The sequence below is a fragment of the Crocodylus siamensis genome, chromosome 2 (genome assembly GCF_052110815.1).
Source record: "Crocodylus siamensis isolate JL-2025a chromosome 2, ASM5211081v1, whole genome shotgun sequence".
In the NCBI taxonomy this organism is placed as follows: domain Eukaryota; kingdom Metazoa; phylum Chordata; order Crocodylia; family Crocodylidae; genus Crocodylus; species Crocodylus siamensis.
Window position 1 is genome coordinate 275,063,038 of NC_143396.1, and position 17,171 is coordinate 275,080,208.

Sequence of the window (17,171 nt, forward strand, 5' to 3'; positions counted from 1 at the left end):
TTGGCTACAGGCTGTTAGAAAGCAATCACTATCCAGCTTGTGTAAAACAGATTTAAGATGATGCTTTTTGTCAGTTTCCTTTCTTCAGTGGGGACAAAGTGTTTCCAGGAGTGCCATGAACAGTAGCTTGCATACCATTTCAGAAGCCTAAAATGCTGTTTAAATGTGAAGCACATGGAATGGGAGCCTGGTTTATTTAGGTCTCGCATGTTGCTTTGAGGAAAAGGTGATGCAACGCAATAATCTGCTAGTGTCCGTAGTCGTGTCTGTTACAAATGGAAACCTCAGACTGTAATGTGGAGCAAATTTGGATCTGCAGTTGTAGCTCAGACCCATTTCTAGTCTTACCCTTCCCTGAGTTTCTGCACTGCGTTCTCATCATTTTCATTGCTAAGTTAATTAAGTTCAAGCTTCACTTCAAACCAACCTGTCTTCTGCCTATGCTTATATCAAAGACCTCATCTCTTCCTATATCCCACGTCCATGGGCCAAGATTGCCACCTGTCCGATCCCTTTGCCTCCCTTACCAAACTCCCATCTGCCTACCTCATTTCACATAATGAAGAGCATGTTTAGCAAATGCCCCTCCTCTCTTTCTGAAAAACACTTGTGACCCCCTTATCTGTCTGCAACAAATCCACTATGGAACTACATGTTCAAGCCTTGGTAACTCATATTAGACTCCCTAATCCATGTCTTTGTCAATGAACTGATTTTCAAATGTGCTGAACACCTACAACTTCCACTAAATTCAAGGTACCCAAGTCTGTAAATGTTTGGCTAAGCATTGTGCCCAGAACTACACAGGATGCTTATGGACAAGTTCAGAATAGAATCCAAATTTTGATAGTACAGTGAGTCTAGAGAGTAAGGAAATCTGAGATAGATGAGAGGGAAAAGGACTTTTTAGGCAGAGCATTTAAAACGTGACTTTATGTTAATATTTATTTCACTTGAGCAAGTAATTTAACATTTTGGATAAAACCCCCTGTTGCTAAAAAACGGAATGCTCCATCTGCAATCATAATACAAGAAATCACAGTAGACATGCTCCAAAGCTCCTCTGGCAACACCAGGGAAAATCAGAGTTGACAGTGACATTTTTAAGGCATGGGGAAAAGTTTTAAAGAGGGGAAAACCCACAAAAATAATTCCAGACCACTCCCCCCCACCAGCCACGGTGCCACCCAATCACGAAGAAACAAAATCTAAAGGCCATAAACAATCTTTTGTAGCTCACTTTGGATTTGCTAATCCAAATTTAACATCAACTGCTTGGAGAGCCCTGGAGAGAATGTGTTACATACCCCCAGCTTTTTCTGACAGCAGATCACCTTTGAGCAGCCTTGGCTACAGCAGCGGTTCCCAAACTCTGACAGATTGAGCACCACCAGTTTAAAATGATACAACCTTAAGTACCACCAGCAAATTTTTCAGTTCAGCCTTAAGTACCACCAGCAAATTTCTGTCATATAAAGTAATTATAATAAATCTGTTAATGCATACCATTGACAGGTTGTCTGTGTACCACTGGTGGTATATGTACCACAGGCTAGAAACTGCTGGGCCACCGCTTGATTCCTCTGGTGTGATACTCTTCATGCTTCTGAAATCATCTTATAGATATGGTACATCAGATCCAGACTATACCTACCTAAACCCTTGATGCCAAAGGCCTTGGTTCTGCAGTTGCCTTCCCCTGCCTTTGCAACAGCCTTTCAGAATCTAGCATCACTAGCTTTGTCCTACAGAGACTTGACACAACTGCCCTTTTTGCTTTATTAAGCCTGACAGTGCAGCTGCAACTGGCCCTAATTGGCATTTTTGACGGCAGCCTCAACAGAAAGGTATGAGACTGGAGGATCCATGGAAATAAAACTCCCATTCATTCAGCTCCCTAGAAAGGGCCCCCTCCAGTATGCGGCTGAGGTTGAGTGGCAAGTCAGTGCAAGGAAAACCCATGGTGCCATTGCCTAGGCTGTATCTATTCTGTGAATAAATGAAGGACTTCTGTTTCTAGAGCTGAGAATCAGCATTTTTACAAGTACAAAACTCAGTTTAAAGAACAAAATGAGAGCTAATCAGTGTGTGGTGCCTGTAGTCAGGGTGCACTTTTCCTCTCTGCATTTGGCACTGGAGTCTTGTTAACTGCCTGCATGTTCTGTGAGCCGTCAGTGACCTCAAGCAGATTGAGCCAAAGAGGCAGAGCTCTAGGCCTGACTTTGTTCCTACAAAAACAGGAATGCCGCAGCAATGAACCTGAGTTCATGCCAATAACAATGTATTGATGAGAGTCTTTATTTATACCAAAATTAATTATCCAAGAGCCAGCAAGAGGTTTCATCCATAGAGAATGAGGCAGCACTGCCTTTTAACTTCTGAACACATTTGCACAATAGGAATTTTCTAACAAAAGTGATAGTTAGTTCACTTTCTCCCCTGTAAGTTGCTCTAATGTTTTGTTACACTCACAGCTAGGAAAATTGTCTTATTACAAGGCTGAATTTGTCAAACTTCAGCCTCTGTCATGTCAGAGTTGAAAAAGCCCCTCTACTCTCAGGTATCTTTTCCATGCGTAAGTACTTATTTGTAGCAATCAAATCCCTTCTCAACAATTAAACTTTCTGTAGTATTTCTACATCTCTCCTGAAGTGCAGACACACATACTAGATGCTGTTTCTGTAGCAGTTCTACCAAGGAAGACAGAGACGTCTTCAGTTTATCCGTGCTTTCCTGCTTCTCTGCTTGATTCCAGCCTGATTGTGGGAACAGATACAAGAACTGCCTCTCTCGGCCTACAGTCTAATGAATCTTGAATAATTTCCTTCTGCTGGCCTACATCTAAGGATATCTTACGCACTTGCATTTGCTTCAGCTTAGGCTCAGGTCCAACTCTCCCAGAAAGATCCAATGGTAGCCTTTACATTGATGCTAATGGAAATTTTATACGGATTCTAGCTATCCACATTTCTCATGCAGCCTGGAAAGGGCAGCCTTGAATAACTGTTCTGCTAGGATTTGGGGAAATTTTGCGATACTGATCAGCTTCAAGAGGAATGCCTTTTCCATTTATGGTCTGGAGCCAGACAGCTCCTGGGCAGGCCATCAGAGCAAACCCCATTAATGTCAGTGGAACCAGGCCGTGTCCTTTGTCCCTGTTCATACAGCACAGAGCCATGTAGGACTGGTCAGGTAAATCTTTCAGTCTCTTGACTCATTTGGAATCATTATGGGAGCTGCGAATGGTCTAAATCACTGTTCTCGCCTCCTGATAGTGAGTGCTCATCCCCCGGGACAGCATGTCCTTGTTCATGTTGATGAATTACTGAATCTGTGTTTCTTATTTCCCCTCTTTTTTATCTTCTCATAACGTGTCCCATGCTTTACCCTTCACTGCTAGTATTTTTCATGAAAGATGGTATAATAATTTTTTCCCCCCAACAGCTTAAGTTTTTAAAAATAATCACAGAGGAAAGGGCTGGTTTTGATGGATCTCTGTGAGCTGAGGGAAACAAGTAAAAGTTTCATGAAAACACGGCAGTATGTAATGGCTTTGGAAAGTGACAGCCTCGTTATGAATGTTCAATAAACCTCCAAGATGAGAGTGTCATAACTATGTTGATATCATAAACTACTCAAATTCTTTTCATAGCTCATCACCAAAAACATTGCTATTTTTTCCCTTATTTTTCATTTCTGAACAACCCTTCAAAGCATCAGGTGTTGTCCGCACCCATGTGGTCTTGCCCTTTGGCCCAGAGTTAAGTAGGTGGGTACTCTTCAGTGTATTAAAGAAGAGGAAAGGATCTGTGCTGCTCAAAACTAAATGCTTTACCTTCTAGTCTAATTACCTTTGCATGTCATTATTCCCAAAACAGTAGGAAAGATGAATATTCAGGGGAGGAGTCCAGTAGTGTAGATTTTTATGCTGTTAGTAGGGGCAATAGCATCGGTTTTGGGTAGTTTACTGGATTTTATTACCGGGACTACATGCTATTATTAATGAGGGAACTAAGCAAAAACAAAGTCTTCAGTTTGGTTTATTTAAAGCCAACCTTTCCAGCAAGAGATCTGAATATTTTTTGTTAATTAGCTTGAGCAATTACCCTCTTGTTTTGTTTTCTGGAAGGCATTTTTCAGTGACCTCAGTCTAAGAATAGATATTTTTCTCTCTGTTGCATCTAAGACTTCTGAAATGTAACAGCCCTTTATAATATCCTATATTTATCATGCCTGCGGAGTTGTATTGTTTTTAAATGGAATTCTGCACTGTGGGAACTCCACAGGATCTCTTCAGCTGAAGCATGAAAAAATTACATCCCCTTGCTCTGTGCTTTCCAGTTTTTCTCTACCAAAGTTTGTTAATGAGCAAAGAGATGTGCGTTAAGCATGGATTTTTCCTTGCACTCAGCACTGACCTGGGAGCGAGGAAGCTGAAATCAAGTCCATGGCAAGAATTATAGGCTGCCTATACACATGCTTGGAGATGGGGCAGGGTCACGTTTTAATTAGAGCGGTTCTCAGAGAGTCACTCTAATTAAAATGCTACAACATCATGTGTATTAAGCTCCCACACGTTTAAAAAGGGCTGCAAGATGCTTTAACTGAAGCTCATTTGATGAACTTTGGTTAAAGTACCCCAGTGGCATCCAAGCATGTGTATAGGCACCCTTAGGTGTCAGAGCAAGAATTGACAGCTCATCTGCTGTCCTCTGACAGTGAAGACAAAGCCAGGTGGAAAACCACGGCCTAGATGGCAACAATTTGCATCACTGGCAAAACAGGCCTTGCAGAGTAGACAGGATCACTACAAAGAATGAGCCAAGATGTGTGTAGAATCCATGGGGATATTGCATGGATCTTGGGGGATCCACAGGGTGGAGGCCCAGCACTTCTCAGACATGTTCTTGGGGCTTGAGACTCATGTGGGTAGGTGGGTTCCAGTTCTGTCAGAAAGCTGATGCTGGCTTATGTAAGAAAATCCCTGCCTGTTTATCAGGAGGAAGACAGCAAGGAGAACTATCTTTCCCCAGGCTCTGCTCCATTTTTGCCTAGCCACTCCTAAAATGACAGCACCTCAAGTGTTTGGCAATTACCTAAAGGAGCTTCTACAAGGTTAGGAAGGATGAAGCCGTGTTAGGTCAGCTCCTTCCTCCCTCTCCCTGAATCTTGGCTAGAGGGAACATCTTTTCTTCTACTCCTGTTCTCTCCACATTGAAAAGGAGGATAAAACACCTAGGCCACCCTCCTCAGATCTCACTGAAAAGCAAAAGCAGCAGACAAAGGAAATGGATCTATTTCCAAAATATATCGCTGCTTTTGCTCACCTGCATCTCCCGGTCAGCCTTATTTAGGAGGATTATTTTAGTAACGCCGTGATTCCGTTTGAGTTTTGTACAGGTATGAGAAGTTCTCACTTGTGCCTTTGAAAATATGCATCACATCCCTGCCACTACCTAAGAGGACAGCTGCAAAAATAAAGTGTCTTGTTCAACCTGCACGCCATTTAAATGAAAAGCAAGGCCCAAGGAAAGGGTAGTTCTCTTGCTGTCTATAGCTCTCAGATCATTTAGAAATTTCAAATGTCTGTATTTCCATTTTGATCATATCTGCCCCTGGTTTATTTAGGTTTATTTACAAATATATTCACCCATAAATCCTAGGGTATACATGCTGTATAATACTTCTTATAAAACGTGGTGTGGAAACACCTCACCACAATGAACTATAAATAAAATATATGTAAAGTGCCAGATATAATCCTTTTAAAAATATGTTCTAATTAAAACCAGCCTTTTGCCCAACCCCCTCCTGTGCTGCATTAACAGCTCTTTATACTGATACACGTTCAGTATACCATGGCCTGTTTGCATTACACAAACAGGAATTGCTTGGACACCCCCCTAACTCTTCAGCTTCAAGTCCAGTGGCTTCAGGAAGTTTGGCAAGGGCAGATCCTCCAGTGCCTCTGGGAATTGTTCGGGTGATATGGTCCTGATTAAGATGCGCATAGCACTAATGAACAGAGAGGGGGGGGATAAGCCTGCCAGCCACTGATATCTGTTCTCTCCCAAGAGGTCTTGCCAAGGCTGCTGATTGTCCAGCAATTGTTGCTTCATTGGAAACTGGAGCTCCTGAGGCACGAAGAGGAAAAGGGAGTCCAGTGAGAGCAGCTTGGTGCGCAGGTTTACTGCTGGGGTCTGGGAAATCTGCTGGAGCAAGATGTCCAAAGGGGTGTTCCCAGAGCTGTCATGTAAGCAAGGCGATGCACCGTGTCCCAGCAACAGGATTAAACACTCGGGTCTCACCAGTTCACAGGCCACATGCAAGGCAGTTTTACCACCCTCCACACGGCTGCATCCCCTGCAGTCCAGGTAGCTAATTCGGTCGCTTTCTGGGAAGTCTCTGATGGCTTTGAGGATCCCGAGCAGGATGTGGATGCGGTTATAACGAACTGCCATGGCCAGGTGAGGAGCCAGTGACTGACAGCAGCTGAAGCTGGGGCTGGGGCTGGCCAGAGCGCTCTGGGGAAACTTGTTCAGCAGGTACTGGGCATAGGGCTGGTGGTTATGCACCAGTGCGTAGAGGAGGGCCTCGGAGGGAGAGTAGGTGCTCACCTTGCCACCTTCCCAATGGAAGACCTCCATTGTCCTCATGTCCTCCAGGAGCCACGCTGGCAGCAGGTCCCTCACTGCCTGGTAGAAGGCAAAGGACGATTTCTTGCATTGCTTCTGGGACTGGGCCTGGCGGCTGCTGTAGCCATTCAGCCATTTGACAGTCCAGGGCATGGCGGAGCCAGGTCCTCAGCGGGGCCGTCTCGCCACCTCGGCAGGAGCCTGCATTCGCCCGACCTGCCGGAAACACAAAAGCAACTGAAGGAGGGGGCCGGAGCCTCACCCCCCCGCCCTCCAGCCAGCCGGGCCAGGCCCCTGCTCGCCTTCCTCTCTCCCTGGGGAAGGCTGGAGCGGGGTGGGCGGCCGAGGCGGGCTGCTCCCGCTGGCAGCGTTGGGCACTGACCCCGGGGGAGGCCAGGCCGCGGGGTGGGGGGAGGCAGCCCCTGCCCTGGGCACCCGGGGCCACCCGGCAGGGGCGGCTGCTGCTTCCCGGGGGTGCGGCGGGCGCCCCGGGCTGCGCGCGAGGGGCGGCGGCGGGGAGCCCGGTGCCGCCCCGCAGGATCCGCCGGCGGCGGGGAGCCGGCGCTGGGCGCTCACCTCGCGCTGTCCCCGGGCGGCGCTCGGCTGCTCCACCCGCTCCGCGGCGGCGCCCCCGCCTCTCCCCGGCCCGGGCCCGGCGGCGGCGGCGGCGATCCCGGCCGGAGCCGCGCGGTGCGGGAGGCGCGGGGAGGGGCAGAGCCGGCGCCGTGGCTGCAGCCAAACCCCGGCGGCCGCGGCCGGGCCCTTTTATCCCCCGCGCCGCGGCGAAGGTCGGTCAGGACCGGGGAACTGTCCAGCGGGCGGCGATTGGCGGCGGCCGGGGCTCCCCCCGCTCCCATTGGCCGCCGGGGGGGGCCGGGGCCCTGCTCCATTGTGGCGTCACTGAGGCAAAGTTCCAAGGAACTTGTCTGGCGGCGTCGGGCGGGGCGGGGCGGGGCGGCTCCGCGGGGGGGAGGCTGCCTGGGCTCGGTCCGGCTCCTCCCTGGACGGGCCCGGGGACCACTGCCCCTCCCCCCCTTCAAAGGGGCCTCGTGCCTGGCGGAGCTGAGCGGCACCCGGCGGATGGCGGGGGAGGGGCTGCCCCGCGGCTGCCCTTGAGCTAACTTTGCCCACGCACGTGCTCGCAGCTGCGCTTCTTCATCCGGGTCCCCCCGCAGCCGCGGGCCTGCAGGGCTCGGGGCTGCGCTACTGCTGAGGCAGGATCATCCCGCGCCCAGCCCTCCCGTACAAGCCAGGTCCAGGCCTTGCCCTTGTGCGGGGGGTTCAGTTCCTGATCCCTCAAGGAGACTTGTGGCTTGGTCCCACTTTTGTCCTGCCCCCCCCCCCCCCGAGCACGCTGCTGCTGCAGTCACGGCCCTTTCACCCCCGGAGAACTTGAGACGACTCTTTGGAGCCTGCTAATGCCATTCCTTATTGGGCTGGAGGGTGCAGTGCTGACTGCTCGGGTTTCTCTGCTCACCGGGCTGCAGGGGCTGCCCCATCATGGCTGGCCACGGGAGTACGGTTTCAATCGTATACTTTTTTTAATCTGTGACATTTCTAGCTCTTCCCCCAGTAGAAGTCATGTGTCGGACGCTTGACAGCGTAGCCAAGTTGGTGATGTAACCACACATTTCCTTGTGGTGTTCAGGTCATGGAGCTGCTTGAAAGGCAGGCAGGAGCAGATCGTTATGTTCTAGTGCCCTGCACATAAAATGTCAGCTTGCAAGAAACAGCTGCCCTAGGTGTTGTGTGCAATTCTGAGCTCCAGTTCTTCCAGGGAAAACAATTAAATCCCAATACATTTGATTTCTAGGGGGCCTTTCTGCCACACATTCTGTAATAGATGGCATGTCAGGTGTGTAAAATAGTAGCACTATTGAATGGATGGATGCAGAATAAAATGGGGTGCAGAGAGTTTAGAAACACCGAACAGATGATATCAAACTGAGCTCCTCACTACAAAAAATCAGGTTCATATAGCTGAGAGGAAATGGGCCAAAGTGCAGGTAGGTGGGAGGAAGGAGATATGTGAAACTGCAGTGCTGTTTTTCAAAGCATATGCCTAGCTTTTACCAATATGGGGTTCATAATTTGGAGATCATAGTAGATCCATTGCAGATCTGGGCATTGTTTCAGCTGTGGATAATCCTTTTTAATTATCTGGGTTACACCGCCCCCATATATGTACATATATATATATATATATCTATATATGTATATGTGTGTGAGTACACACATACATATGTGTGTGTGTGTGTATATATATATATATATATATATATCTTCAACTATTTTCAGTACTTATTCTGATCCTGAGTTATTGCTCTAATTAACCAGCAACTGAATTTTGGAGCAATAGCTCAGGATCAGAATAAGTACTGAATATAGCTGAACCTGTACCCTTTTATTTTATAATGTATATTGTAACAAATAGATTAGTGAAATGTGTACTATTGCCATCTCTTGGATGAAATCAGAATTACTAATCTGTGTGACAGTTTATCTTAAGTCCTATATTGGAAACAGATGAAGAAAACTTTGTTAGATTTAGTGGCATCTGAACCTGTACATGAGAAGCAGAAGGATTTAAATTTCTGGCAGCTGCTGTGATGCAGGGAGTGAAGAACATCCCAGTAACATGTTCCTACCTCTCTGTTGATTTTTCACAAACATTCATGTGAACCAAGTTTCTCTTATGGAAAGTACTTTTGGACCTGTAGACAAGAGATTAGTTTAAACAAAACCAAAACTTGCCATGTGGGAAACACAAAGTATGTTCTGAGCAGAAGCAGGGGTAGTTTCTGAGGTCAAACCAGCCCAGCAGGTGGGGAACAAAAATATTTCTTTGTGACTCTGGAGGCTGATCATATTACATAAAAGCTGAATTGAGAACTCTGATTACTCAAAGTAATTACTCGAGTAATCCATAGGCCAACATGTGTTTGTAGAGTGTATTTGTCAATGAACATATTTGTAAGACTTCTGGATTGTTTGTTGACAATGTTAAATGGGAAAAAATAGGTGATTCACCAAATTAATTTATTTCCTGCAAATAGCTTGGCTTTAATGACAAACAAAAGCACCTACAGTAGCCTTTGATTTGCTACAATACCGATTTTACATACACATATGCACATGATATATATATACTCTTGCTCTCCTCTTCCTCTCCCCACCCACCCTTTACCTTGTTTTTGCAAACATCTGTTTTTATCATTTGAATTCAGTAGCTGATCCTGTTATGTATGTAATCATCAGAGAGGTATCACAGGTTCCACACCACATGACAGTGATTATAACAAAAGAGTGACCAAATATGAATAACACAACTCATAGTTATGGTCATCTTTTATTAACATGTGATACCATTTTCTCTGGGCATTTTTTTTTCTTTGTTGATTCTATTCACATTTTTGGCCCTTTCAGTGTTAAATGGCAATCTTCTCTAGCTAATCGTCTAATAATACCTGCTTAAAGTGACTGAAACTGATCCAAATAAAGAGTGGGGAGTTGTGCTACTTCTTTTAATATAAATAATTCTAGTCTTAAAGTTTTGCCTAGATTAATCACTAACTAAGTGGATGTTATTGTATATTTAATTGATCAAGGTATAATCAAGAAATTGACAATATTAATGAGCACTTTGAACACAAAGTTTGATATCGGGTTGAGGAGAGAAAAGGGGAAAGGCATAAACATATATGTCTGTTCTGAAACTGTCTAACAATATTTGCTTTAAACTAGCCCTTGCATTGACAAGTTCTGACTACTAGTCATTTACCAAACTGCACAGTGCACAGTGGAGATGAGAGATGGACTCAAGAAATCTCAAAGCTTGGACCTCACTACAATAATCCTGAGAGCTCGCAGCATTCAGAGATGGGACTGTGATTTAAACCTACATCTGTTGTAATTACTGTACAAACCTCCAGTTTAACCAAATTCAAACATACTGAGAGAGGAACAGCAGTGAGAGAAAGGGGGTTTTATGGTTAAAGCACAGGCTGGGGAAGTTGGAGTTTTAAGCACTCCTCTCTATTCTGCTACAATTTTCCTGAGCAAGTTTCTCTGGGCCTTTGGTGTCCCATCTGTAAAATGTGAATAATAATAGCAATAGTAATAACATCACCTTCTCTGTCTGTCTTGCCAATTTAGACTGCAAGTGCTTCAGGGCAGGAATAACCTTTTTGCTATAGGTATGTACAGCCCCTGGCACAGTGTTGTGGGGTTGCTGTCTTGGTTAAGACCCCTAAAAGCTATTGTAATTTGAATCAAAACTCATGGAAGAGGTGTTATCTTTTGTTAGACCAACTAGCTATCTAGATGTATTATCTAGTTGGTCTGATAAAAGATATCACCTCTTCCACGAATTTTGATTCCTTTTGCCCCTGGACCAATACAGCTACAACCTGGATACCGGACACATTGTAGTTTGATAATTGCAACGACAGTGTCTGGCTGTTTGGGGCTGTGCCAGGCTGAGGTGCATACGACTCAGATGCTGTCAGGCACTATGTGAGGCCTTCTGGTAATACTGTTATCTACGACTATGCGAATGTGGATGAAGTATATGACGACAGTCCTAGACTGGGCTATCTGGCTGCCAGGGGTTGCAGCTGCTGCTGACACCTTGTGGAAAACTGAGATAAACATTTTCTTTAAAAACTCATCTGTTTGCTTGTGTTCCTCCCCTGCTGCTGGTTCCCCACAGTTCTGTGAGCCCTTCCCAGCAGCCTGTCCTGTCACAGCACCCCACACCTGTCCTCAAGGTAAGGAAGGTGCATGAGGACTGACAGGGATGAGCTGTGAGATAAAATTTCAGCATGGACCTTTCTAAGGTTTGTTACCCCATTTTAACAAGCAAAGTCTGTTGACGGAATGGGTAGTGGCTCTGCTCCCTGATGTTGCTATTCTCATTGCACTCCTTGATGAGTTTAGGGCACGTGGGTCCCTAAGCTGCATCAAGTCCCTTGGTTTTATCAGGGGTGGGGGATGATTCCTGTGAGAGCTGGAAAGAATCCCAATGGGATTTCATCAGTTGGAAACCATTTTCTGAACTTTCCATCCACCTCCCTGCCCCTGCTGCCCCCAAGATCTTTGGAAGGTATGGTAATAGGCATTAGGGGACGAGGCATCTCGTCAGCTTTTTCCATGCCTTGCCCTACCAAGAAGATGTTGTCTTAGTCAACTGTCTGAAGGTTGTAGATGGGGTCAGAGTGTAGCTGAGTCTATGTCTGATGGAGCAGGTGGGAGGCAGTAGGTGGGTGCTGTTTTTGAGGGGCAGTGAGATAGGTAGCCGCCACTGCCCAGGGTGCTAAAGCTACTTGTTATGCCTCTGGTGGGGGTGGGGGGGGGATGGAGATCCATCACATGCACAATGCTCCCTGCACTACCACTAGTTCCAGAGGGACAGGGAGGAGCGAGCAGACCCCTTCCATATAGCCAGGGGACAAAGTCCACCCACAAGCAATAACACCACATGCAGATGCTCATCTCTACCTAGCCCTTCCCTATCTCCATCTGGTAGGCAATTTTTTATGGGTCACCCTGCAGTGTAATAACACACTGAGGGAGTGATAGTATTGTTTGCTCCAAAAGAGATGCATGTTTTATAAGCAGCGATAATTATAATTTATTCTTACAAGTTACACATTTGTATACTGCATCTCTCCCCCCTCCACACCAAAAAAAATCATCTACCCAGCATTGGGATGCGTGTCTTAAGTTGGGAAGCTGATTTAATCTTTGCTGGAATAGAAGCATGGAGATGCTATGCTGTAATGGCTGCCAAAACAGCTGCCACTTCTTTCTTGCTCAGCAAGCAGGCATTATTGGCCGAGCACTGTAGTTTGTGCCTGAAAGAACAACTGACCTGGCTCAGGGCAAGTGAGCTGCTGTGTGAAGGCTGTAGTATCTTCATGAGGCTTGGGGGTGGGGTGGTAAAAACAACACATTGTTTGCAGAAACTTGTATTAAGAACTATTTACAGTAAGGAAGTAATAGTTCTTGCTGTGGCTCTTGCAAGGATCTGGGACTTAGTTGCTGTCCTCCCAGACCAGGAAGTCTCTACTGCCTCACCCAGATCATGTCCTGTGATGCCACACTTTCTGGATACTCTGTGTTTCCAGGAGGATTTTCTCTGTGTCACACAGTCAGCCATGACTCTGGAAAAATTATGTTTAAAAAAAAAAAAAAAAAAGTCATGTGTCTTCTTTGGGGAAGTATTATATGTGAGAAAATATAGTACTGGGCAAGTCTCCCCTTTCCTATACGTTGCTCGTCAGTTCAATATACAAAATGTGTGAGCTGCTTACGTGGCATTCATGAATATGTTGCATCTATTTTTATTTCAGAGGACTTATTGGCAAAGAAGTATTTTCTTGAACATAGCATGGCCCTGTATATAACATTAATCTTGTTTTCAGAGGCAGCTTGAGGAAAAGAAATCTGAATAGCACATTGAGTAGCAGCAGCTAAGGGGAAGAGAAAATACGGTATTAATAACTTGACAAAAATCAATTGCCTTCCATCCCTGGGTCTCAAGTGACTTTACAAAAAAGAAAAAACTACAAAATTATTCCTATTTGATAGAAAAATATTATCCCTAGTGGAGAGAGAGGGAATTGATACATGGAGAGATGAAGAGGCTTTGCTGAAGGGACACAGCGGGTCAATGGCAGATCTAGGAACTGCTCCTTTAAACCAAACCCTTATGTTTTTAGAGCTTGTTCTTTTTTTGGTACTCCTCCAGCACACCTCTTCTCCTATCCAGCTCTTCTTCCCTCTTGCTTTTCTTTCCTAGTGTACTCATTCCGTCTTGATCTACTCAAATTGTCTGGGAGAGTTCTTTAGAAAAAGTCGAAGATTAATTTTTAAGATATTCTCTGTGGTTTTGTTTTTGTGCTGGTGGCTTAGCCATTATTTTGCACTGCGCCCAAATCAAACAGTTTGTAGTAGTTTCATTGCTTCATAGTAGTTTGGGGTCAGAAGGGACCTGAATAGATCATCTAGTCTGACCCCCCGCCACTGGCTGGAGCACACTCTGGGATCACACAACCCCAGACAGGTGATCATCCAACTTCTTTTTGAATTTACCCCCAGGGTAGGAGCGAGGATTACTTCCCTAGGAAGTTGGTTCCAGATCCTAGCCACCCTGACAGTGAAATAGTGCCTTCTAATCTCTAACCTGAACCTATGCTCCAGCAGCTCCTGGCCATTGTTCCTCATCACCCCAGGTGGTGCCGGGGGGAATAGGACCCTTCCTATTTGCTGCTGATCTCCCTTAGAGTGTTTGTAGGCAGCCACCAAATCCCCCCTCAGCCTCCTCTTGCTGAGGCTGAACAGGTTGAGGTCCCTCAGCCTCTCCTGATAGGGCCTGCCCTGTTGCCCTCCAACCAAGCGGGTGGTCCTCCTCTGGACCCTCTAAGGCAGGCCACATCCTTCTCAAAGTGTGGTGCCCAGAGCTGGATGCAGTACTCCAATTGAGGCTGGGCCAGTGTCGCATAGAAGGGGAATATCACCTCTCTGGACTGGCTTGAGATGCATCTTTGGATGCACGACAAGGTGCGGTTGGCTTTGCTGGCTGTGGTCTGGCATTGGCGGCTCATGTTCATCTTGGAGTCAATAATGACTTCAAGATCCCTTTCCGCCTCTGTGCTCACAAGGGGGGAGCTCCCCAGCTTGTGTATGCTGTGGATTCCTTCTCCCCAGGTGCAGCACCCTGCATTTATCTACCTTGAAGCCCAACCTATTACCATCCGCCCACTTCTGTAGTCTGTCTAAGTCTAATTGCAGTCTCTCTCTCCCTTTGAGCGTACTTACCTCTCCCCACATCTTGGTGTCAACGGCAAACTTGGACAATGTGTTTTCCACCCCCTCATCCAAGTCACTGATGAAGATGTTGAACAGTGTAGGCTCCAGGACTGAGCCCTGGGGGACCCCACTGTTCACATCCCGCCAGGTTGAGTACAACCCGTCCACCACCACACTCTGGGTGCGCCCCATCAGCCAATTTTTGACCCATCCAACTATGTAGGCATCAATGCCACAGTCACTCAGTTTATTAATGAGCATGGGGTGACAGACAGTATCAAACGCCTTCTTAAAGTCCAGAAAGACTACGTCCATGGCAACACCATCATCCAGGGATTTAGTTACCTGGTCATAAAAGGCCATCAGGTTGGTCTGGCAGGACATGCCTTTGATGAACCCATGTTGATTTCCCCTGGGCATGATCTCCCCTGCTGGCCCCTCACAGATGTGATCCTTGATAATTTTTTCAAGGATTTTCCCCAAAACCGATGTGAGGCTTATGGGCCTATAGTTTCCTGGGTCCTCCTTTCTCCCTTTCTTATAGATGGGGACCACATTAGCTAGTTTCCAGTCTCTGGGCACCTGGCCCATGGACCACAATCGCTTGTACAGCTGGGTCAAGGGTACAACAATGACCCCTGCCAGCTCCCTCAACTCCTGTGGGTGGAGGGCATCAGGGCCCACAGATTTAAAAACATCCAGCAGTAGCAATAGCTGCTTTAATTTCCCTGCTTGTTCTGTTTTCTACTGGAAAAACTCAGTGACTCGCACCATCAGGAAAAACCTGACTTGGAAACAATGAGCTAAAGAAGCAGCCACCTCTTGTTTCATCTGCTTCCTGGAGGCTGATGCCTACTTTGCCCAGAGACAGGGTTTGGGTCAAAAATTCTTCATCACAGAGGATAGTGAGGGAGCCAAAAGAAAGTTATGAAATATTTGGACTTGGAGAGGGAACTTCCCTGCAGGCTCTGTGACCTGACCAGGAGGAAATGTTACGTTTTGGAACTAAAAATGAGCTGTTTTAAATTCCAGGTTCCTTATTAGCACTAATGAAACCACAAGGGGAGGAGCCTTTATCTGTTCTGTCTTGCCAAGCATTTTCAGGGAAGGTAAAACGTACAAAGCCAAGAGCACCCAACCCTCCTGGTTAGGCCCAAGGCCAAATGAATAGCTGAAATGGTGTCACACAGATGCTGAGTCTGTCAGTGCCCCAGTGACATAACAAGCAGAGCTGGCACCTGGGGCAAACCCTGCAGGAGAGCCAGGGCAGGGAAGTGAGGGTTTCAAGAGCAAGGGTGGGGCAGTGGGCATCAGTCTTGTTCAGGCCAAGAACCCCCAAACAGTCCTCAGCTGAGCGGCTGCTGCCACTGCCTAATACTTTGCCCAACCCAGATGTTGGTCTGAAAGCAGCAGGAGCTGGGTGGACTATTCTGGAGTTCCTGGCATGGGGATGCTGCTGGTGTGCGGCCTCCATGGGCATGGGGGATGATTCTGGTACTCCTAACTTGGCACCCTAAGCACGTCCCCCTCTTGTCCCGTCTCACCCAAGTGTGCTATTCAATACCCAGTGGTGGGGTAACAAAATATTAGGGGTCTCTCAGCTTATGTCAGATCTTGCTTCCATAGGGAGTGCGGGATAGTAATGTTAATGGTAGATGGCAGAACCTCAGGGTTGGCAAGGTGGCTCGTGCAGATCTCACTCACCAACACGGGGGCGAGGCACCACCAACCACGTGAACTGCAGCCTAGAGCAGTGCAGGAGCTGAGCCCCAGGTAGCCACACGCAGCATAGCTGAACCTGAAGGCCCAAAAGAAACCTCAGTAAACCCACAGGCCACATCTGCCCCCTGAATCCTGGTGCCTGTGTGCCTGTCTACCCTGGAATCTGGAATTCACGAGAAAAAATACCACGGGGGAATGACACAATGATCCCACTCTGCCAGCCAATGGCAGGGAGCAACTCTTCAGACTTGGCCATACCACTGCCCCCCAAGAGTGGTCCTGGGCTCGCGTCACAGCATCCAATTTATTTTGACTGAGGTTGCAGGCTAGTCTATGGAAAGCCTTGATTTCTGACACTCAGATGAACGAGCCACGCTCCTCCTTTATGGGACACCACAGAAATCCTCAGAGTTACACCAGGGATTAATTTAGCCCAGAGTCGGGAAGGGGTTAAAAAATGTATGGTCTCAGAGAGTAGCTACTGGTTTCTTTGAGATTGTGTTTTCATTGCTGGCAAGTGGGCAGGAATGGGGGGTGGGGTGGGGGGGGTGGAGATGAAGCAGAGGGCTCCTGGATCCTATGGGCAAAGATAGCCCTCAGCTTAATATAACTTGTTATGACTATCATACTAGATGTTGTTCATGAGACCAGATGTAATCCGTTTCCTCTGAACACTCTAAGCCCAAGGCATGACATAAATATAGAAGCAAAACAGTCTGACATACGAGTCATCTGTCTTCTCTAACCCAAGAAGTAAAGGGGAAAGAGCAAGCTTACTTCATCACAGTTTGTCACACAAGGCTATAAACTAGCCTTAAGCTGGAAAAAACATGCTTCATCCCAATGTGCAGAAGACCCCAGCAAAGCCCTCCCCACTGCAATACTGCACATTCAGCAAGTTGTGACCGGATTTGCCCAGACCTGGTTTGCAATCATGGATAATTATCTGTTTAATCTATTTGCTTAGCAGGATTAAGCAAGTGTTAAAGTTTACCACAATGA

General features: G+C 46.8%; 1 protein-coding gene across 1 annotated transcript; it reads right to left on the minus strand.

Annotated features, from left to right (window-relative positions):
• Window positions 1-927: 927 nt before the first annotated feature.
• Window positions 928-7,509, minus strand: ANKRD9 (ankyrin repeat domain 9). Its single transcript, XM_090034064.1, has 2 exons — window positions 7,212-7,509; window positions 928-6,851 (listed from the first exon to the last, which is right to left on the minus strand). The coding sequence occupies exon 2, from the start codon at window positions 6,786-6,788 to the stop codon at window positions 5,904-5,906; it is 885 nt and encodes a 294-aa protein (XP_089890190.1). The 5' UTR covers window positions 6,789-6,851; window positions 7,212-7,509; the 3' UTR covers window positions 928-5,903.
• Between the last annotated feature and the right edge of the window lie 9,662 nt (window positions 7,510-17,171).

What these genes read in the sequence shown, in the direction of transcription:
- ANKRD9 (XM_090034064.1), bottom strand. Translation starts at nt 6,788, where the DNA reads ATGCCCTGGACTGTCAAATGGCTGAATGGCTACAGCAGCCGCCAGGCC.